Source organism: Staurois parvus, unplaced genomic scaffold (genome assembly GCF_062004578.1).
Source record: "Staurois parvus isolate SC_StPar_1 unplaced genomic scaffold, SC_StPar_1.0 ptg000412l, whole genome shotgun sequence".
Lineage (NCBI taxonomy): Eukaryota > Metazoa > Chordata > Amphibia > Anura > Ranidae > Staurois > Staurois parvus.
The window spans coordinates 1,360,473-1,385,000 of NW_028318208.1; the positions used below are offsets into that span (position 1 = coordinate 1,360,473).

The 24,528-nt window shown below is 41.3% G+C and overlaps 1 protein-coding gene across 7 annotated transcripts in view; it reads right to left on the reverse strand.

Annotated features, from left to right (window-relative positions):
* Positions 1-259: 259 nt before the first annotated feature.
* TRAF7 (TNF receptor associated factor 7) overlaps positions 260-24,528 on the reverse strand; it is a 95,843-nt gene continuing 71,574 nt past the window's right edge. For all 7 annotated transcript variants that reach the window (XM_089686805.1, XM_089686807.1, XM_089686803.1 and 4 more), the window contains 12 exons: positions 22,867-23,084; positions 21,988-22,061; positions 21,847-21,895; positions 21,600-21,727; positions 21,428-21,510; positions 20,345-20,384; positions 19,836-19,952; positions 18,485-18,607; positions 18,092-18,211; positions 13,383-13,514; positions 9,886-10,005; positions 260-4,962 (listed from right to left, as the gene is read on the reverse strand). In XM_089686805.1, the coding sequence (XP_089542931.1) occupies positions 4,948-4,962; positions 9,886-10,005; positions 13,383-13,514; positions 18,092-18,211; positions 18,485-18,607; positions 19,836-19,952; positions 20,345-20,384; positions 21,428-21,510; positions 21,600-21,727; positions 21,847-21,895; positions 21,988-22,061; positions 22,867-23,084 (1,219 nt within the window). In that variant the 3' untranslated portion in view covers positions 260-4,947. The remainder of the gene's footprint in view (positions 4,963-9,885; positions 10,006-13,382; positions 13,515-18,091; positions 18,212-18,484; positions 18,608-19,835; positions 19,953-20,344; positions 20,385-21,427; positions 21,511-21,599; positions 21,728-21,846; positions 21,896-21,987; positions 22,062-22,866; positions 23,085-24,528) is intronic.

Sequence of the window (24,528 nt, forward strand, 5' to 3'; positions counted from 1 at the left end):
ACAATTCTGCTTATGTAGGGTGATTCCCAGACTCATCCATATATCTTTTGGCCAGTAGCCTATGTACCCAGGAGCTCTGATACATACAGCCCTTCTTGTGCTCCGAATATAGGTTTGTAAGGACTTCCAAGAGTGAGGACTGATGACAATGCTCCTATGCATTATGTGTAAAGATAAATGAATACAATAAATTAAGCAGAAGTTCTCACTGGTTCAAATAAATGCATTAAATCCCAGATAAAAATGAAATGACAATGACTCAGCCTTCACTCCGGTTTTATTGGAAATGAAGAAATCGCTTTAATTCTATTATACAGTATTTAAAAACAGTAGAAAAAGGTGGCTTAAAAATGTAGTCTGCACATGGACTGTGGGAGGAGTGATGCATGATGGGAGTGGAGTTCTCAGGTGTGATCTCATTGAACTAGGCGTACCTGGAGATTAGCTGCTGGGGGGGTTTCAATGGACAGTTGGTGCTTCTGAGCCATTACTTGTGAAGTACAACTGACAGAATGGACATGTCTGCCCTGACTACACAGGACTGCACACTTCAACAGATAGGACAGGGTGGCATGTGACACACTGGGAGCCCCACATCAGTGTTGTGGATAAGTGTTTAACCCTCGATTGGATTCTGCACTTCCACCGGGGCTGTGGCTTACCTGCAGTGCAGTCAAGTGTAGGTACTACATTACATAAAAAGCGGCAACCGTGTTTAGCAACAGTTAAAATAATTAGAAAAATATACAGTATATACATTCACTTGTGTAGGGTTTCACTGAATATTAGAGTGCACGTGTACAGCACACAGGATCATTATTCTGAACTTCCAGCCTAGCCCCACCATACTGAGGAGGCCACTAACTAGCCATCCTTTGGCACCGCAGGAGCTGCTAAAAGTTACAAGTGGCCAGGGGAAGGTTGGTTCTTGTTGGTCCTAGTACCCAGGACTATTTTGTCTTCTAAGATTCTAAGAGAATGGACAACAAGACCTGCTAATCCCATAGACACATTTACATGAGGGCCCAGGAGTGAAGATGACCAAAGTGTCCAATGCAGAGAACTTGTAACAAGGTGGGAAACATCAATGTACAAATGACAGTGTGTACCTTAACCTGGGTTCAAACGGTCCGGAAATCGGCCAGTTCAACAAAGAAGCAGTCAACTTTCGTTCAGTGTGTACAGCATTAAGCCAACCATGCTCTTCCTCCTCAACCAAATACTGACTTTTTGGAAGGCCGGTGCGTGCCTAGGGTTTGGCATGACCCTCCCTCACCCATGTCAGGGCACACAAAAAGTGAGAACTGCATTGCAGGAGGTGGAGGGGAGTGTCATGTGCCCCCCAATTCTGCAAATACTGGGGAAGTGACAGAGATTCAGCCTCAGCAGCATCTGCTATATCCCCCCCTCACTCTAACTTTGGAATTTTTCTTCTTGATACAGACTTGCTTTAAAGGTGACTTCATTTTTCCCTCAGACAAAAGGGACAGATCCCGTCACTGCACCCTTGCTTGGAAGACATATTAGACTTGGAAAGGAAAAGCTGTGATGGGTCTGGTGTGCAGAGACATTGGTCATCTCTCAGGTAGAGACAAGACCTCAAGGAAACCAGTGCAGAATTACAATGCTAGTTGCAAACATTCACTTGATTTTTAGCAGTGAGTGATTTTGGCTTCGGTCTCTTATATACTGATGTCTGCCTTTAGGTTTTGTACACACAGGGAAATATAGATGTGTATTGTGCTCTGAGCGGCCCCACAGTACCTCTGGGTACAGCACGCTTGGACGGCGCACAGCAAACTGCGCACACCTCCTTGGACATGCAGAGAGCAGCACGTGAAAAGACAATGGAGGAGGGAAACAGGATAAGAAACCTTCAGCATCCTACAGGGTCCACTGATAGCAAATGTGCTCCACATATTGACCGTAGGGCTGACCACCAACTGTAAGCACATGGGTATGTGCAGAGCTCCCTATGTACATGAAGCTGTAGTGCCTACAGACCGGCAGACCTGAACAGCGGTGCTCAGACGTGTTTTGCAGACCCATCACAACTTTTCTGTCCCACTGTGACATCTACTTACAGAAAACATCCGAAGGATGGTTACCTTTATATGATGATGAGGGAAGGCTTATCCAAATGTCACTATGAGTGATAACGGGCATCACTGACACTTCGGCATTCTTGGTCATTACAAGTCATGTTCAAATAATCTGTACAGTGTCCTGTGCCTTGTGTGGTCAGCCTTACATATCCAGAATCTACATTAGTTTCTGGTGGAAGCAGTGATCTAGAACCGATATACAAATCAAACAAACTGGTCTTTATAAAGAGACAGACTGGCGATAAAAACACATCTAATCCTTCTTCCTCCCTTAGATCGCAAGCAAACAGCCCACAGCTCTCCAATTGTTGTAGAAAATCAAAGCTCAGCATCGCCTTTTCAGTCTGGGCATGAAGCGACTTGTGAATCTACAAGAGTAGGAGAGCCCCGGGTCTGCCTAGCTCAGATTTCCATAAATATATTTATACAAGATATACTGAATAATATATGTACAATTCTACTTCACTAGCTTAACATTACTTTTTATCCCGATTGCTTGACCAAGTCCAGGATGAGTGCTTGTTTCCACATGGCATTCCATCCTGTAGATATGATCATATGTTTATTACACAGTCTGGGCGTCTGTACAGCCATGTTGTCAGGCGATGGGCGACACCCAACCCAGGCACTGATTTGGAGACAAGATCAAGAAAATACGAACAGGTTTGCAGTCCTTGTACCTGAATCCTGGGGTGTCCTTGGGGTATTTAACTGGATACAAGGCTTTAAGTGACGCTGCGGTGGACAATGTCATACATCTGCGTTGTCTTAACATGAGCAGGATCAGCCATACTGCCTTTTTATTCTTTTAGTCAAACTGATGATGGAACAGCACCTTGCTGAACAAAGCTTACTTGGGTCAAAGGGGATTAAAAAAAATAAACATAAAGCCAGCCATGCACGGTTCAAATCTGGGCCGGTTCAGTAGGGACCAGCCGAGATTCAAGCCAGGTATGGGCAGGCTAACTGTACCCAAGTTGATCGATCAATTAACTTTTGTACAACCAGCCTGTCGGCTTTTACATGCGATTATATATAATAGCCGCTAGCACTAATCACTGTGTTCTCCCGGAGGGGACAGCTCCCACTGCCCCCCTGCTAGGAGAACACAATGACTCTGTGAGAGGGATTCCCCCATCAACACTGTGTTGCTGGGGGAATAGAGCAGTTTTATTTCCTGCAACCCGTGGTTGCAGGAAAGAAAATTGCTCCATATTTGGCCAGCTTAATACCTCCTTTCTGCCAAGGATCCCTCCCTTCAATTATATTGGAAATTTTCCCATAACCAACCTTTGCAACAGGGGTGGACTGAACATTCGGGCACTGCCCAAGGGCCTGGGGTCAGTAGGGGGCCCCATGAGATGCCCTTGATACTTTTCATAGACTTTTTTGGGTGTGGTTTGAGTGTGGGCAAGGACACAGGGGCCCCATGACCCCCTATTTTTTGGGGGCCCAATGAGTTGTCAGTCCGCCCCAGCTTTGCACAGATGTTTTACTGTTTGCCAGACTGAAGCCTAGCCATAGTTGCACTGCAGTACATTCAACCAGCAGGCGGTAAAGCAGGAAATTCATAGCTCTAATAATGAACTCTAACAAATGGTACGGATGCACAGTAACACTGCTAACGATGCAGCATGCAGACTCCATCAATTGGCAGCTAGCTAGATGACTGACTGATGTTACACCACTGAGCAACATTAAGAGGAAACTAACCAAAAACCTTATGTGAAAATCCTCAGACGGCAACGGTCACTCTCTGACTCACAGGCAGCAGGCTTGTTCCAGAAGCAGAGATGCCAATGTTATCAACCTTCACAGTGACTGTCATCAATGACATAGAATTAGTAGGTGGCCTGGATGTCAGGGAATGGCGGCTTCCATGAGAAGGACTTCAAGTAGGTATCCTGCTTTGGATCCTATAAAATATCTTGGGGGAGGAGTGATAGGAGCAGCTCTATGTATATTTGTGTTATCCAGCTGTTGGAAAAAGCTGCATTTTCGAGCAAGCCATTCCAATGTCTACCTGGCAGTACATGCTGTAGTTCCATGACGACAAAACCAAGGACGTCACCCACCACATTACTTCACTGCTTCACATTGCTACAACTGGCACTAGCAGACAGAATGCTAGCTTATAGAAGCTATACCGGGCCTGAGCCATGGCACAATTATATAAATATTCTAGGGGTGTCTACTTGAGTACCTAAATTCTGCAGTCTTTGCAGTCCCTAGGTGCTCCCCTATAAATGGTAAAGGGCACTGAGATGGAAAACAATATGGAAGCCATAAACCTCAGCATCTTCTATTCAACAAGGCCAATCCCACTCATACTAACAAATGTACATTGGCAGAGGACTGATGCTCTATTAGAAGGATAACAAGTACCCATATAGCTTAAAATAAGTACAAACCAGAGTTATAATAAAGCAAATGTTTTTCTAACGTGCTCCTAGTGGTTGTGCATGCTGCAGAGTCGATGCCGTGTCACATTATACTGTGACATAGGCCATGGGATGAGGCAGATGTGTGCAGCTGGAGGGAGGGTAGCTGGGGGTTAGGGATGATGAAAGTAGCAGCAGCCTCATATGAAATATCAGCGCCGGTGAGACACGCCATTCACACTGAACAGGCGGCATGGCATCTGTGAACAGAAGGTCCTTGTTCCAGTATAGACTTGGAGTGAACAGGGAGAGGGGAAGATCCAGCGGTCCGCAGTACACTGGCTCCTCCTGCGTCTGTTCTGTGACATGAGCAGGAATGTGATGTTGATAGCAGGGAACGGAAGGCCGGCACAGAGGAGATGGCAGAAGTCGAGGCTGATTCTGGCAGGGTTTGGTTTTACTTAGCAGGTCCAGACCTGGGAAGAGAAAATAAAAAAAAAGACAAGAAATTAAAATGCTCTCAGTTACTAAGAAAGTGTAATCTGTGCAACAAAGACAGTAGGCCAATCAGGGGACAAAATGAAATTCCACTGACCAATCATCTGCCACGGTTATTGAGTTTCAGTTTCTATATGTGGACTTGTCTCACACAGCAGATTTTATGACATATCTAACTATTTAGGCCTCATGTACGCGGGACACTTCTTAATGATGGAAACTGACTGCTGGAAAACGTAGGTTAAAAAATGTCTATTTAGCCGCGTTTGCATACCGCAATTATGTGCGTTTGCGTTTAGAAGCGTTTTTTAAAGATAAGCACAGGAAAACCTCCAAAATGCCCAGAATGCACTGAAAAGTGTTAAATTATTAACTATTTCAGACTGTTTCAGAGAAATAGAGTAGAAGCAGAGAGAGCAGTATGTGTTGAGATTAGCTTAGGTGTGAGTTGCTCATTAACATTTCTTTTGTTTCCAAGGGTGGGAAAGGTGTCTGGTGGAGGGAGTCATTAAGGTCACCTGGCAGGGGGTCTTCATGAGGAATTTGAGGTGTGAATGGTCATTAACATATCTTTTGTTTCCAAGGGTGGGAGAGGTCGAAGGTGTGAATTGATCATTAACATATCTTTTGTTTCCAAGGGTGGGAGAGGTCTGAGGTGTGAATTGGTCATTACAATGTGTGACAAGCTTGGTAGGAACATCCTGTGTTCAGTGTTTTGTCTATCTGAGTACCTTGAAAATGCTTTGCATGCATTTTTCATAATGAAAAAAGGCTCTGGACAGCATTGGGAACTGGAGTTAAACATTTTCAGACGCAAACGCTTATAAGCACAATTTGCCACATTTACAAGAGTTTTATGTTTGAAATGCTGATAAAATCGACTGCTGAACGCAAGTTTTCTGCATTAAAAAAAATGACTGTAAACTCAAATGCCTGTAAACGACTGTAAACGACGATGTGTACATGAACACATAGGAAAACATTAGGGAGAGTTCAGGGGCTGCTGAAGAAAATGCTGAACAGATCCTAAACGTGACTTTATCACCTGCAGTGTACATGAGCCCTTAAAGCCCAAATCCAACTTGCTATTTTTTTTTGTAACTTAGAAATGAGAATGGAGGGGAGTTTATATTTCTGCTGGATTTTTGTTTCCATGTTCTGTCTCTGTGACGTCCATACATGACACCCATACTAAAAAATGGAAGGAAGCAGTTGTCACTTGGACAGGAAGATACAGGCAATCAATATGAACCTGATGGAGGCTCTAGCATTTCCCTGCTCTTTCCAAAGGACAATGTAAAGTTTTAGCTGGATTTGGGCTTTAAGACAGACATAAAAAATACAGTTAAAAGTGAAACAGGAAAAAGGAAACATATCTATTTCCTGCCCCTTATGTAAAGTTCCTCTTGGGATGACTAATGGCTTGCATTGACCACAATCATTTGCTGTAACCACTTGTCTACCAGGGCAATTTGGAACTTTTTTTGCACAAGTCAAAATTACATTTTTTGCTAGAAATTACTGTACGCCCCCCAAAAAGTATATATTTTCTAAAAGCAGAGTCCATGGAGAAAAAAAATGGTGGTAGTTGCAATTTATTTTCTGACGGATGATATTAGCATAATTATTTATCAAACACATTTTAAGGAAAAAATACACTAAATACTCTTTATGGAGCCACTGAGGATCTAATAGACCCCCAATACATCCCCTGCCCATAAATGCAGAGATCATGCTGGAATAGCTGCAGCCACAGCTACGCTAGCTGTGACCCTGAAAGTGACATAACAGATGTCGCTTCCGGGGTCATAAATTGCAAGAGTAACCCCATAAAAGTGATTGGACGGCTCTGAGCCCCCTTTTACATTAATGCAATTTCTGTTGCAGCTTCTGTTGCGCAGCACCACGACACTGAGAATCACCTTATTCTCTATGGTGCCCATTCACATCAATGCAGTACAGTGGCTAAGTGGTTAGCACTTCTGCCTAGCAGCACTAGGGTCATCAGCTCGAATCCCAACCACTACTCTCTACCTGCCTGGAGTTTGCATGTTCTCCCTGTGCCTGCGTGGGTTTCCTCCGTGTACTCCAGTTTCCTCCCACACTCCAAAGACATGCTGGTAGATTAATTAGCTCCTGTCTAAATTGGCCCTAGTATGTGTATGTATGAATGTAAGTTGGGGACCTTAGATTGTACACCCCTTGAGGGTTAGTAAAAAAAAGTAAAGTGCTGCGTAAATTACCGGTGCTATATAAGTACCTGAAATAAATACATTTTGCATTCCTGGGTAGGGGGGGCAGTTGTTAATCACAATGTACAATATATATGTAAAGCGCTGCATAAATTAAAGGCGCTATATAAGTACCTGTAATAAAATAAATAAATAATGCGGCGCAGCTGTAGCGTGTTTGGAAAAGGTTCAGGTGCTACTTTGGTGCGGGTGCAGCATGATTTACGCCCCATAGACTTCAAGAATAAATGCACCTTTCTTAATAAATACATATAAACATTATCTGTTATGTGATGCTCCTCATACTTGTTTGATCATACGTCAGAAGCTCCACATTTATTGTTACTATACAGAACCTGCTCTCAGTATGGTGTTTGGAAGCATGTGCTAAGGGTTGTGAAGAACAGACAGAAAATGTTATATGAAAAGAAGACATCCTTGCCATACTGCAATATACATTTGCCTTTTAGTCAGGTGATGGATCTGAGACGCTTATCTAAAGGAATGACTACTTTGATAAAATGCTAAACAACAGGACCTGTCCGCAGGTAACTCTGTAAGGAATTGGATGAAATAATTACAACTTGTGCTGGTAGCAAGCTTTATACTCTGGTACAACTCCCATCAAGAAAAAGGGAAAATGTGAAAAACACACACACACACACACTTGGACACAGGCACAATTTTTATATTTTTGGCTCTGTATGCCACCAGAATATATTAAAATGAAACAATCCAAATTCATTTGAAGTGCAGACTTTCAGCTTTAATTCAAGGGGTTGACCATAAATATCAAGTACACATTTTAGGAACTGCAACCCTTTATATACACAGTCTCTCCATTTTCAGGGGTTCAATGTAATTAGACAAAAGAATATAATCATAACTAAAATGTTCATTTTTAATATTTTGTTGAGAATCCTTTACTGGCAATGACTGCCTGAAGTCTGGAACCCATGGACATTACCAAAGATTGGGTTCCCTCCTTTCTGATGCTTTGCCTGAAGTCTGGAACCCATGGACATTACCAAAGACTGGGATTCCTCCTTTCTGATGCTTTTCCAGGCTCTAACTGCAGCTGTCTTCAGTTGTTCTTTGTTGGTGGGTCTTTCTGCCTTTAGTTTTTCCTTCAGCAAGTGAAATGCATGCTCAATTGGGTTGACATCAGGTGATTGACTCGGCCATTGCAGAATATTACACTTCTTTTCCTTCAAAAGCTCCTGGGTTGCTTTTGCAGTGTGTTTTAGATCATTGTCCATCTGTACTGTGAAGCACCGTCCAATCAACTTTGCTGCATTTGGCTGAATCTGGGCTGACAGTATATCTCTAAACACTGCAGAATTCACCCGGCTGCTTCTGTCTTCTGTCACATCATCAACAAACACCAATGACTCAGTGCCACTGGAAGCCATGCATGCCCATGCCATCACACTGCCTCCGCCATGTTTTACAGATGATGTTGTGTACTTTGGATCATGAGCTGCTCCAAGCCTTCTCCACACTTTTCTTCCCATCATTCTGGTACAGATTAATCTTAGTTTCATCTGTCCAAAGAATGCTTTTCCAGAACTGGTCTGGCTTTTTTAGATGTTTTTTGACAAAGTCTAGTCTGGCTTTTCTATTTTTCAGGCTTATGAATGGTTTGCACCTTGTGGTGAACCCTCTGTATTTGCTCTCGTGAAGTCTTCCCTTGATTGTAGACTTTGACAATGATACGCCCACCTCCTGGAGACTGTCCTTCACTTGTCTGGATGTTGTGAATGGGGTTTTCTTTACCATAGAGAGGATCCTGCGATCATCCACCACTGTTGTCTGCCATGGATGTCCATGGCTTTTTATTTTGCTGAGCTCACCAGTGCGTTCTTCTTTCCTCAGAATGGACCAAACTGTTGATTTGCCCACTCCTAATATTGCTGCTATCTCTCTGATGGATTTGTTTTGTTTTTGAATCCTTACAATGGCCCGTTTCACTTGCATGGACAGCTCCTTTGAACGCATGATGTAGGTTCACAGCAAAAGATTCCAAATGCAATTACCACACTTAGAATCAACTCCAGACCTTTTACCTGCTTAATTGATAAAGAAATAACGAAGGAGTAGCCCACACCTGGCCATGAAATAGATTTTGATGCAATTGCCCAAATATCATTGGTCCCTTGAAAAAGGGGGGATGGCTACTCTTAAGAGCTGTAATTCCTAAACCCTTCCTCCAATTTGGATGTACATAACCTCAAATTACACCTGAGAGTGTGCACTTTCAGCCCATAACCATTAAAAAACTATAGCTTGAACATTGTTACCTGAAAAAAAACTAAAATTGTGCCTGTGTCCAAATATATATGGACCTAACGGTGTGTGTGTGTGTGTGTATATATATATATATATATATATATATATATATATATATTTTTTTTTTTTTATTAATTTATTTATATATTTGTACTCCCATAGCACACTGAGGTCCAGCTGCTAAAATACAGTAAGTGCTGCAATACCAGATTAAACAGCAGGTGGCACAGCTTTATTTTCAGATTGCAGTAGCAGATACAACAGCAGGCGGTGAAGCTGAAATATACTGCAGTCATGTCGTAATTTGGGATTTTCAAAGACAAAACAGGATTTTTATTTCCCCGCCATCCCTCCATAATCACAGTAACATAACAATCTTACCTTTACAGTACTGTCCACGGCACCGGAGAAGAGCCGCCCCCTGGACACAGCCAGAGCGGTCACACTGCCCTGATGTCTCAGCAACGTCTGAGTGCAAATCATGTTATCCATACTCCAGACCTGGACAGAAAAAGGTATATCATAAAGCATTATCCACACAACATGCAATCCTGAACAACACGACTAGTGCATACTACAAAAAAAAAAAAGAAAAAGAAGAAGAAATATCAAGCTACAACTATATCACATATACACAGAGGGCTGCAAGGCGGTTGGTGTCTGTCACTCAGCTCTGCTAGTACAGGGCATTGCTGGGTGAGGGCAAGAAGCAGCAATTATATCAGATTTTAAGGCATTTCAGTCAAATCAGCTAAATCATAACATTTTTTTTTTACCAAAGACATGTAGCAGAATGCATTTTGGCCTAAATTTATGAAGAAATTAGATTTTTTTAATTGGATATGTTTTATAAGAAAGTAGAAAATAATTGGTTTTTTTTTTCAAAAAATTGCAGTGTTTTTTCCGTCATGTAATAAAAAAAAAATCCAGTTGTGACAAACACCACCAAAAGGTAGCTCTGTTTGTGTGAAAAAATAATATACATTTTATTTGTGTACATTGTTGCATGACCGTGTAATTGTCAGTTGAAGTAATTCAGTGCCGAATACCAAAAAATGGCCTGGTCATGAAGGGCGTAAAACCTTCTGGAGGGCAAGTGAATATGTTGGGTTAATTCTGTAAGAACAGACTGGATCTGTGTCCCTGAAAGATGAGCTGCTATAACGCGTTACAATCCTCCAGTTTTATCAGCCTCCTGAATATAGTGCACATATAGAATACGATAAATAACAGCATTCACCCAGGCGACTCTGCTTCAGGCACAGTGCTTGGAACAATCAACATTAAATGATAAAATGTACTGACCTGTGGGCAGAGTAAATGGAAAGGAACACTAGATTTCAAGGCTAAACACCTCCTGAATACATAAAACACATGTCTATCCACGTTTCACCTCAGCATTCGCTGCACAAAAGGTTCCCTAACAAAGAGTTTGACTCAAGGCTGTCATATTTTACAAAGCTTAAACCCACCCAAAGAGTTTTTCGTAAAACAATAAACCAGCCCTGCACCAGCTGGAAGAATGGAAACATGCTGCTCTGATATAATATACTTAAAAAGAGTGAGGTGGTGCACTCCTTCCATTATTAAAGTTTGTAAACCCAAATCATAAATAATCATCAATCGGGTCATTTATAAAAAAGTGAATTTATGTGCAGATTCTTTTTCTCAACTATTTTCATGCAAAGAATAAGATGATCCTGCCAGTTTCATCCTGTTCTTTGGTTGGGGGATGAAAACAGTCTCCATAGGTAGCTCTTTCTCCCAACATAGAGTGGGGAAATTTATTATTTGATCCCCTTACAAAGAAATGAAAGGTCTGTAATTTTTATCATATGTGTATTTGAAATGATAGAGACAGAATATCAACCAAAACTCCAGAAAAAAACACGATACAAATGTTATAAATTGAGGTGCAGTTCCGTGAGTAAAATAATTATTTGATCCCCTAACAACCAACAATGATTCTGGCTCCCACAGACTGGCTATGTGCTCATGTGGTACACAGATTAGTCCTGTCAATGTAAGAAGGTGCTCCTAATGACAACTTGTTATGTGTATAAAAGACACCTGTCCACAGAATCTCATTCTTCTTCACCATCTTGGGCAAGGCCAAAGAGCTGTCAGGGACAAGATTGTAGACCTGCACAAGGCTGGAATGGGCTACATGACCATCAGCAAGACGCTTGGTGAGAAAGAGACAACTGTTGGAGAGATTATTCTCAAATGGAAGAAATACAAAATGACCACCTGTCGCCCTCGGTCTGGAGCTCCATGTAAAATTTTGCCTCATGGAGTAAAGATGATTATGAGAAAAGTCCCAGAACTACACAGGAGGTGCTTGCGAATGATCTCAAGGCAGTTGGAACCACAGTAACGAAACAAACCATTGGTAACACAATACACTGCTATGGATTCAAATCCTGCAGCTCCTGCAAGGTCCCCCTCCTCAAGAAGGCACATGTACAGGTCCATCTGAAGTTTGCCAATGAATATCTAAATGATTCAGATAAGGATTTGGAGAAAGTGCTGTGGTCAGATGAGACCAAAATTGAGCTCTTTGACATTAACTCAACTCGCCATGTTTGGAGGAAGAAAAATGCTGACTATGACCCTAAGAACACCACTCCTACAGTCAAGCACGGAGGTGGAAATATTATGCTTTGGGGCTGTTTCTCTGCTAAAGGTACAGGCTGACTTTGCCATATTGAGGGGCCAATGAATGCCCCCATAAATGGCCCCCATGTATTGTAAAATCTTGGATGAGAACCTTCTTCCCTCAGCCAGAACACTGAATATGGGTCATGGATAGGTCTTCCATCATGACAATTACCCAAAACATACCACCAAGGCAACAAAGGGGTAGCTCTAGAAGAAGCAAATTACGGTAGTGGAGTGGCCTAGCCAGTCTCCACATCTTAATCCTATAGAAAATTTATGGGGGAGCTGAAACTTCGAGTTGCCAAGAAACAGCCATGAAACCTTAAGGATTTAGAGAAGATCTGTAACGAAGAGTGGACCGAAATCCCTCCTAAGATGTGTGCAAACCTGGTAACCTACAACACGAAACGTCTTACCTCTGTGCTTGCCCACAAGGGTTTCTCCACCAAGTACTAAGCCATGTTTTGCTTAGGGATCAAATACTTATTTTACTCACTGAACTGCAACTCCATTTATAACATTTGTATCATTTGTATCATGTTTTTTCTGGATTTTTGGTTGATATTCTGTCTCTATCATTTAAAATACACCTATGATAAAAAATGATAGATGCTTCATTTCTTTGTAAGTGGGGAAACTTACAAAATCTGCAGGGGATCAAATAATTATTTTCCACATTGTAGTCACCCATGAGCACTTGCTCCCATGCCCAGTCTAACACACAGAGGGGGATTTATCAAAACTGAAGCAGCTGTGTATGGCGTCACAAGTTCCTGAGTAAACATCACTAAATTATGGCGTTCGTGCGCAAGGGGCCTATATGAGTAAACACACGAGTAAATTACTGCACTGAAATGAAAAATTTTTCATTTTTGTTTTACTACACTGTACTCAACACTGTATTAATGATCTTTACTCAGCTGTGCACAATGTCCAGTAGACAACGCATCTCATTTCTGGTCACTAAAAAACTCAGCATTTTTTACTCCCATGTGCAACAGGTCTTATTGTCACCCACCGCCAATACAGACTACAGCAGCTGAAAACTGGTCACACGACCACTCAATAAAGAGGAAAAAAAAAAAAGATCTATCCAGGTTTTCATACTTTTGTCATTTTAACAGGGAATGTTTCCCTAGTGTGTGCAGATGCTGAATATGTGAAATAAAAGATATTATTTACATCTTTTCATTGGGAGATATTGAGCAGTGACTTACTCGTAAGGACCGGTCATATGAGGCACTGAAAACCTTGGTTTGATCAGGTGTGGAAATGACAGCCAAAGCGTATACTGTGCCCACATGTCCAGTTAATGTGCGGACCTGTTCTTTAGATTCGATGTCCCAAACCTACAACAAGAGAACAACATTAAAGAACAAAATAAAACATTTCGCATAGTTCCCGATGGCCATGCTTTTTAGGCATTCAAATATACTTTACAAACTATATTGTATTAGGTTTTATGACTCATCAACAATTTTGTTACTTAAAGTGGAACTTTAGGGGGGAAAAAATGGCAAACTGTCAGGATTTTAAATGCAGAAGGGACATACTGGGGTTTATTTACTAAAGCTGGAGAGTCCAAAATCAGACTCCCTTCTACATAGAAACCAATCAGCTTCTAACCTCAGCTTGTTCAATGAAGCTTTGGCAATGAAACCTGGAAGCTGATTGGTTTCTATGCAGAAGGGAGTCTGATTTTGGACTCTCCAGCTTTAGTAAATAAACCCCACTATGTCTCTTCTACGTAAAGATTCCTTATCTGCATGTACACTCTGTATACTGAGTTGAGCACAGGCAGCTCAGTGCAACATTTCGGCGATGCAAGATGAATGAACTCCCGCTTATATGTGGAAGTGACATCATCTTGGCCCAGCTAATGAAAATGGCCGAAAATTGGAACTAGGAAGCTGACTGTCCGAAGATGTCAGCGGCAGGAGGGGAGCTCTGGGCCACTGCAGAACTGGAGAGGAGGTCAGTAAAGTTCCAATTTAAACTGGAAGGGCTATAAGATACCCCAGCTTTATTATAGGCTAGTAGGTAATAAAATCACTCTGCTGTCCATGCTACTCAGATCCTACAAACAAATCAAAAGAGGTTTACTTTGACATTTTTTAATTGCACCATGTGCTGTGATAGCTAGACATTGCCGAAAACATGGTGTTCTGTCCCTAAAGGAGTGGGCTTGCAAAATGGAACCTATCAGCCATATGGAGCGATTGATAACTTAATAACATGATAAATCTGATGCTTAAAAAATCACTTCAACCATGCGGGTGGGCCTTTTTTTTTGTTTGCCATCTTGTTTTATGCTTTAATATGCTTGTCTCTCAATAAAAATATTGAAATATAAAAAATCACTTCAACTGTGTGGTTTCATTTCAGATACTTTTTAAACTTCGCACTCTTCCTACAACGAGCTCCCTGGTAACTCTGCCGTCAGGGGTAAAGTCTCTAACCGGACTGTCCAGGTCATTTGGAGTTGGTGTGGGCACCTGCCCTTCCCCCTTCCTCCCCTTTTTTATTTTCTTCTTCCTTTCTCCTCTCATCTCTGTTCATCTTAAACTACCCTCCAATGTGGTGCATATGCCTTTAGTGTAAACTATGTAACTTTTATACTATTTGAATTGTACCTTTTTTGAACTGCTATTGAAAAAACTCAATGAACTGAGATTAAACGTAAACTGGGCTGCTAGTATGCAAAACAGTTGACTGTCTAAACTTACACCCAAAATAGTTTTTCTCTTCAACGCTCACTTAAAAGCACAGTCTACCATTTGCAAAAATGTAGTAAATGCACCAACATAAATATATTAAAAATGAATGTACTAAATTTCTGTATTGAGTTCTCTAGAGCATCGCAATCAGTGCGTCAAGGGTGCACTGCACAGGCTCTTGCATGGTTTACCCCCAGCCCCAGGTCAGTACAGAGGTATGAACCTTCTGTTATGGGGCTACAGGAAGTACTGAATGGACTAAAATTGCAAATATTGCTTTTGGTGTGCTTTGCTGAGTCAAGGTGTCGGAAGGGATTAGTAATATTTTTTCGGATTCCATCAAATGGATGATGTGGCTGTCTGGCTGGAGTACAATTCAAACAATAGCAACCACCTACAATAAGAAGCACCCTGCACTTCAGGAAAGGAAGGGGATGTGGCTTGGGTTTAGAGGGATGATGTATGCAACAATGCCCACGCCCCGGGTGGCGTCACTGATGATGAAACGTGTAGGGAGGAGCCAGAGCACGTGACGTCAGCAAGTACCGGAACGTGGCGGCCATTTTATTGGTTTGAAACATATCATTATTTCCTATGGTGACATGCTGTTTTACTATTTTCATTGATGTACGTTTGATACTACGTTTTAAGGCAATAAATCTTTCATAAATTACTACACTATGAGGATTTTTCTGTTTTTTTTAAATTGGAACTGTCCTCTATGAGGATAATCCATTTTCTGCAGGTTTACTCTCTGGAGCAATTAGTTCAGAGCCATTTTCATCATCTGAACCACGGTTTATTTTTGGGATCAATTTAGCGGATATTTATCCACTCATTACTGGGAGACAGCTTGATCCTTTTTGGAGCTATTTAGCATCCAGGTCTACATTCTGATCTTTGGGATTTCTGTCACGTATTTTGACCCGTCCGTAATTGGGGGTCTATATGGTCTGGTAAGAGGCTGAATTTTTTTGGGTGTTGGTGATGGTGAACTCGTTCCATCTTCTTGATCAAATTTGAAGCATCTTAATATTCGTGTCCTAACGAAGAGGAATTCATTCTGTCTTCACATGCATATTGGACTTTTATTTACATTGCATCTTTTGATATTTGAAGCGCTGCATCCTTATGTTTATGTATGCAACAATGGTTTATGTTAAACTCTAAATACTGGTGTAACATGAAGCATGGTCTAAAAACTGGACTTTAACTCCCTCCCCAGTTGCACATACAGTGTCTCTCCATTTATTCCCACAGTTCTGTTTGGCTGCATAGAACAAAGAAAGCAAGCCCTTTGTAAGAAGTTGTGATTTGACATTTACATGGGGCTGGAGATTCTCTGCTCACCCCTATAGCAATGCAGTCACATGAGAGCAACAGAGTCACATGCTCCCCCATGATAAGTAAGGTGTAGCTCTCCTTGATTACTGTGGGCAAATTAGGCGTATGTTCTGCTGGGGAAGGCAGACGTCAAGTGAAGCTGTTCACCGTCCTGCACTGGCAAAGCCATTATTTTCAGCTCTGGGAGTCAGTGTGCGTCAATGCCAACCCCTGCCGCTACATCACCTTGACTAATTCCTGAAGCACAGAAAGGAAAAACTACCAATGGGTCTTGGACGGAACTTTAGTTAAGAAGTTTTATTTTTTTTGTATGTTAATGACTTTTAGAAATACAAAAAAAATGTTTTTCTGAAAATGAACTAGGCCCCTATGTGGTCAATTTAGATTATACTAGACCTTAGCCGCATTTGAATTGGGATCTTAGCCGCATTGGAATTAATTCTCAGTACAAGACTTTGCTCAAAGCTTACTTGCTAAACACACAGGTTCTATAAAATTGGTTACAACCATTAATAAGTTTTTTTAATTCTCAGTTCTGAAATGTCCAAGGCTTTGTTTATAAGACCAATTGCAGTCGCTTCTATGACCAGCGCATGCAGGATAATAAAGGAATGTCTGTGTCCACTGTGTACAGAGGGCTGTGAGTTAGATCAATGCAGCCACTGACGTGCCCCATCCACAGCTATGTTACAGTTACAGACCATATGTAAAGTGAGTGGAGCAAGGACAGTTTTCTGAGCTACACAGATCTGAGCCTGTATCCAGGGGCGGACTGACAACTCATGGGGCCCCCGGGCAATAGGGGATCATGGGGCCCCTGTGTCCTTGCCCAAACTCACAAAAACCTATGAAAAAGGTACCAGGGGCATCTCATGGGGCCCCCTACTGACCCCGGGCCCTCAGGCAGTGCCCGAGTTTCCAAATGGTCAGTCCGCCCCTGCCTGTATCACTATTCTGCAGCCATCCAGCTAGGAAGGGGCCAATTTGAACAAAAGCTCAGAATTAACATAGTGATGACAATGACATGCCATTACATGGTATTTTATAGATGCCTGCGGTTCAGGTGTAAGGATCATGAGCAATGTAGCTTCCCAAATAAACTGGGGGATATCTTTGGGGCAGTTCAGAAATAGTTTTTTTCTTCCACTAAGAAAAATCCCTTTACCATGCAAATACTATATGTTCAAAGTTTCAGAACACCTGACCATCACAACTACTGCATATGTGCTTGTTGGACATCCCATTCTAAAACCATTGTCATTAATATGTAATATGGAGTTGCCCCCCTCCCAGCTCTATAACAGCCCCCACTCTTCTGGGAAGGCTTTCCACAATATATTGGGGTTTGCCTGTGGGAGTTTGTACCTATTCATCCAAAAGTGTATCTGAGTATCAGGTACTGATATTGGACAAGAAGGCCTGACTCAGAACGGGCATTCAATTCATCCCAAAGGTGTTCAGTAGGGCTGAGGGTCAGGGATCTGTACAGGACATTAGAGTTCTTCCAAATCAAACTCATCTTTTTCTTTATGGAGCTGGCTTTGTACACAGGAGCACAGTCACGTTGGAACAGAAAACGGTCTTTCCCAAACTATTGACAAGTTTGGAAGCTCAAATTATCTAAAAAGTCTTTGTATCCTGTAGCATTAACAGTGCTCTCCATGGCAAACATCTGAATTCAATAGTTTGGGGGCCATATCCAAATACCTTTGGTCATACAGCATATATGGGAACCCAGGGTTATTCAGAAACAAAAGTATGAATGGGTTCTTTTGCTACACTTTGTTCTTAATAAGGGATCCTCTTGTGTGTCACTAGCCTTACACAGAGATGTAAAATGTAGAGCGATCTACTAGATGACTTACGTGGATGAGGTTCTCATATGTTCCACACACTATGTGATGGTTTGTGACGGCTATGGAGTACACACTCCCTCCTGAAGTCTGCAGGACATGGACACACTCCAAGGTCCTAATGTCCCATATCTGGAGGAAAGAAGAAACAGTTTTAATATAAGGATAAATTTGCTCAGTAATAAAAATCTGGCAGATCCAGGCAAGCCAAATGTATGCTCTGCCACCAAATGGCCTCAGATATCATTTAGCTATATTAGTTCAGACCAGATTGCCTAGTTTTCAAAACATGTCAAACACTTAAATCCTGCAGGATGCCCGATTTCCAGCATTACTGGTTTCTTTGCTCTCATACAAGTTTTTTTAATCCCCCTTGGTATCATTCTAAGTAATGTCAAGCCTCACCTTGATGGTCTGGTAGGAGCCACTATACAAGTAGTTCTGAGAAGCCACTAGTGCTCGCACCCAATGGTTCAGGCCTGTCAACTCCTTCTTCAGCTTTAGATCCGTACCCACAATGTCCCAAACCTGTACAGATAAGAGGTAAAAATTAAACTTTTTGGGCCACTCGGACCTTTTCAAATTGTATCTGTTACAGGTAAATAGCCAAAATAGCTATTTCCTGGTATATTATTTCACCAGAAACTAAGTGGCGATGTACTGGGGCCCTACTGCCAGGAGTATGCCATTAGTATCCTTGTTCTAGTTTCACCTTTTTCCTGAAATCTATTTTTGTGTAGGTCTCTTATTGTTTTGGTGCTCCAGTTTCACATTCTTCCCAACATCTGCTTTGTGTAGGTCTCTATGGTCTTGGGTACTCCAGTTTTACCTTCTTCTTAAAATCTGCACTTTTGTAAGTCTCTATGATATTGGTACAGTCATTAGCTTGCTAGTGTGAGATGGCCTTTACTCCTTGTGATTCTTTTATGGCCCTTTTTTTTTTGACATCCTTCCTTATAAGCCACTTGGTCCAGCTGAATGTGACTAAGTACCACTAACTATTTTTTTCAAGCAAGGTGCCTTCAGGTTTTTTTCAGGGGTGCCTTGGTAAAATGCCTAAAAATTGCTCCACAAAATTGCCCAAAAACTGTATGCAAGTTCGCGTGTGGATGAAGCCTGCCTTTTAGTTAGGTTTTCATTGTGCACCATTATAACCGTCCAGCTGCCAGTGTCCTAACCATCAATGACGTTGGGCGCCTGCACTGCATCCTTGTTTGCCCCTCTCTGTCAGCACTGGGGTCACAATAGCTGAGTGAAGGAGAGAAATTGAGGGAGAAAATAAAAGCTGTCAGTACCAGTGTGCAGAGGTGTCTTTGCTTTGGAAGAGTAAATCACCTCTGATATTGGGTGTCCTATGTGTAAAGATGTTGGTGTGATAGGTAAAGCGATTAATTTAATTTTTTCATTTTAGAATTGGGTGCCTTAAGATTGCGCAAAATTTTAAAGGGCGCCTTGACTGAAAAAACGTTGAAAAACACTGAACTATATCATGAAAACCTTTCCTTTCATAGAGTTAGTCTCTGTCTTGGCATTTTGGTAAAAACTTGTATCAGCTTTACTTTGACCCAAATGACAGGGAGGATCTCTTAACAGATTGCCCTTAAAATTGAAGTGTTGGTGCAAATAGTAAAACCAACGTTTTGGTGACAAAGAAAGTGTACTGGAAAAGTTGTATCAGACTGAGTTGACTAGGATACCTTAGCTGTGAAATGTTTTGTTAGCAAAGTCATGCATTGTATTATTGATTAACACAAACCTTGATGGCTTTCAAGGAGCCGCTGAAGAGCATGTTATGAGAAGATACTAAAGTGCAGACAGGGTTGTCATGAGCTCGAATAGTGTTCACCTTGAGGAGGGCCTGAATGTCCCACACCTAGACAAAGACAGGTAAGTTAGATACAATGCATGTGGTGAATGACAACATTTTCTGCACATGTCTTGTGTATGTTAATTAAGTGTATGAATGGGTGGAAATAAATAATATATGTCACAAAGTGCACCCACACAATCACAATTCAGTGAGTTGCTTGTGTGGGCGCTCTGTAAAGAGACAGTTATCTCCTGCTAGAAATGTAGTCTGGATGTCATGGTCTTCTACAGGGTGATAATGCTAACAAAGTGCATATGTCACACCTCTGCGTCACGTCTATGGCCATTTACACACCTCTGTGTCATCTACAGATGGTCAGAAAATTGGTGGAAGAATTGCCATAATATGAAAGGGATGGTCACCTTGGCATACATCTAGAAAGCATCCATACTTACAATTATAGTGCAGTCAGCTGAGCCACTGTAAAGCTTACTTCTGTAGAACAAGAACAGAGAACAAGCACATATTAGTAGATAATACCATCATATATTAAGAAGAGATTGCAATATTATTATAAATCTGGAGTTAAAGGAAAAACAGACTCCCATCAGTACTAGCTGTGGTGGGGTGCAATGATAACCTACTAATATGCAATAACTTATAGGAACAATATTTACACCTCATGTCCCCCTTGGTCCCCAATGAATTGCAACAGCAAATGCTGCTGATTGATTGCTTTGTTAAAGGAAAAAAGACTCCCATCAGTACTAACTGTGGTGGGGTGCAATGATAAACTACTAATATGCAATCACTTATAGGAACAATATTTACACCTCATGTCCCCTTTGCTCCCCAATAAATTGCAACAGCAAATGCTGCTATCTGATTGCTTTGTTAAAGGAAAAAGGACTCCCATCAGTACTAGCTGTGGTGGGGTGCAATGATAAACTACTAATATGCAATCACTTACAGGAACAATATTTACACCTTATGTCCCCCTTGCTCCCCAATGAATTGCAACAGCAAATGCTGCTGATTGATTGCTTTGCTACCATTTTTATACATAAGAATGTTGTCCATCCATAATATCAATATACAAAAACATGTCTCCTATGCATTGCACTCAAAAAAATGAAAACAGACAATAATAGATTTGCCTCTCTTTTTCTAGCTGCAGCTGCCCATGAACCTGAAAGGACTCAGATCACAGAGCTTCCAGGTTTACAATACAGAAGCAGAGACATGTTCACTGATCCTCCACCCTTTGCCATCCTGAACATCCCCAGCTACCTTGGCGTTAGTGCTACAGAGGTTTGAATTGTGTGTAAAAGTGGTTACCCAGAGTGATGCTTGAGGCTAGATAGTTTTACATAGAACTTAGAAGATTTTTTACATAAGGAGGTTAAGAGGGTGAAAGAAAAAAACATGTCTATAGACTATCAAATATATATTAACAATATAATGACAAATATTGTTAGTGAACCAACTTCTGCAGAGACATGATTATTATAGCATACATATCACTGAAGATCCCTCACCCTTGAATACACAGAGCCAGTACAATGCCATCATGTCCCTCCAATGTCTTTTGGCACTTGTAAGTTGTACAGGTGTCCCACACCTAGAAGGAAGAATTGTAGCTGAGAAGCTAAAGAAATTGGAAACATGTATTGGTGAACCTAAAAATCTTTTTGAACAAATTTCACTAACCTTTATGGTTTTGTCAGAAGAGCCACTAAAAAGCAGATCTCCTATGGAATAGACACACAAACACCACACGGGGCCTTGATGTCCCACAAAGGTTCCCTTGCATTTGAATATCTGCTGAGGGTCGTAGGCTGTGGATGAAGAGAACATAATAATGAGAACTCAAGGATAATATGACAGTGGAGGAAGGCATTCTGATGTCTCATAAATATTTAAAATCTTTTATCTGGCATCAAACTGTGACACTTACAGCCCAGTATTCCCATGTTTAGCCGAGCATTGATGTGTGAGAGCTCATCCTGTTACAGAGAAAAAAAAGAAAGCAATAGGTGAGGAACATGGGCCACGGATAAGCAACTCTCAGGGGTAAACACATGTATGAAGAACTCACATTCAGCATGGATGCATCCCTGCGGAACTCCATCAAGTCTTCGCTCAGCTTGCTTTGGTTTTCATCCAAGACATCTGTAAAGAAGACACAAGAGGAGAGAAATTTACTGATCTGAACTCTCTGTGGTGGTGCATTCTAGAAAGACTGGACAGAATGTGTTTCAGTTCCTAAAAGCTGCAATACTAAATAATGACAGAGAACAAGAACGAGATGACAGCAGTAGCTATGACACTGGGATGAAAGGCCAACAGCACAAAGACAAGAAATGTTCTACTTCTCATACACTGAAAAATGTAAATTTATTTCACAAATCTTTAGCACTGTAATGGCACGACTAACTTAAAACACAATAGTAATATTCAGTCACTTAAATAAAGCATTTTCTAAGAAGCTTATCGGACTTATCCACTGGAAAGATAAGCACCAGTGTCCCCACATAGACTTTTATTCCAGAGAGGGGGAGGGAGAGTGTCTGACCTGCTGCCCCAAGCCACACTGGGTAGAGGAGATATGCTTCCTGGAAGATCATCTGCATTTCACACTTCTGTGCGTTCTGGATGCTGGTGGTATCCTAGCTTCATTTGTTTCTTCTGTAGGCTCCTACATCACCACAGGACACAGAGGCCAGTGGAAAGATCCACAACATCCAGGAGACCAATACACTTGGAAGTGTGCAGCATGCTGACTATCTTTCAAGAAAACTACCGCTTCAACCCAGTAAAGTTCAGTGGTGCAGGCAGAGGGACAGGTAAATATTACTTGTTAGCTTTGCAGAGAGACCTTTATGTCATTTTGTAAACCTAGTGACAGATTCACTTTGTACAGCTCCATTATGACTTGCATTTTAAGGTGTGTGCGAACAACAAAAACACGTCGTACCAAACTTCAGCTCCAGATTTTTCTCCAGCTGGTCAATCTTCTCGGAAAGTTTCCCTAACATGGATCGCAGAAAGGCAATCTCCTGGTCTTTCTGGGTCATAGCCACCTGCATCTCATGGAAGCGATCATCTGTCTGCTGCAGAAACTCTTTCAGACCCTCAAACTTGCACGTCTCTAGGTGCGTCTCATACGTGTCCTGGTTCCCAATAAAGGTGCACCTGGACATCAAAGACAAAAGTAATATCAGGTTTCCTGGAGACAACATAGTCTGTCCACTGAGATTATAAAGATTTCTGTAACAAATTACGTTCAAAAGAAGAACTCCAAAGAGAAAAATTTGCTTTTATAACAGTAATACAGTCCATTTTGTGAGAGAAAAAAAAATGTTCATTATGGGTTTTCCACTCCCTATGCAAACAGTCCCATGTTAGAAAAAAAAAAAAAACAGAACAAAATATGCTGTGTGTGCCCAATTCTGTTATCAACCTGGGTAATTAAAGTAGAACTGTAAGCAACACTTTTTTTCCATTTTGGAAAGACCAAGGGAGGGTTATAACGCCGGTTTGATTTTTGTTCCACCATCTGCGTCCCATTTCACAGATTTCCCTTCACTTCCTGTCCGATAGCCAAACAGGAAGTGAAAGGAAATCCCTGCAAATTAACGGAAACTTTTGGGGACCCCCAGGTCACCTGGACTAGTGTCCCTATTGGAAGATTAGCCCTCTATTACTTTTCTATTATTAATCAAAATGTAGGATTTTCTTTTCTTTCACTTTCAATGATTATTATTATTATACGGTATTTATAAAGCGCCAATGGTTCGCTCAGCGCTGTACATTACAAAGGGGGACAGAACATGTGACAGAACAATACCAATACAATGCAAAACATGAGGGGATCGAGGGCCCTGCTAACAGTAAACAGGACAATTAGGGAGGGTGAATCTCTATAACCGGACACTGACAGGGGTTCTAATCCCTCTCCACTCTATTCAAAACTAAAAAAGATTTTGCCTTTATTTATACTTTAAAAAAGAATCTATATTGAAAAAATTCATGAGCGGAGTGAATGTGATCTTCAGTGAAAAATTTCAACCAATAGATTCATAGCTCCAAACACATATGCAGCTGGATTTATACTAAAATCTTAAAAATAAATAATGTTGTGCTCCTAATCCAGCAAATAAATGAAATAATGAAATATTGTACCCGTACAATTGAAAAATATAATCAAATAAAGAAAAAAAATTTTTGGTTTAAAATAAATAAATAAAACCCCTGTGAAAACAATATTAAATAAAACCAATGTGATCAAAATTGCAAAGTGCAAAGAATAGTGCCTTCTCTCCTACTGAGGATACGTCCAAAGGAGGAATACAAGGGAGGAGCTGCAGGAGAGAGAGATCCCGGGTGAGATTAGAGATCGGGAACCAGTTGGGAGATATCCACCACACCTCATATGATGCAATACACATCTATTCTAAAAGTTCCTTAAGAGAACGAAAGCGCAGTAAGCCTATTATAGGCTAGCAAGGAGGTGAGCGTATATCTTATAAATCACAATAAAGAAGTCACTGGAACTGATCATCACTAAGAGTTGACAACATTATTAAAGAAGTCACTGGAATTTATAACCTCACTTTAATCACTGGAAGTGGTCACT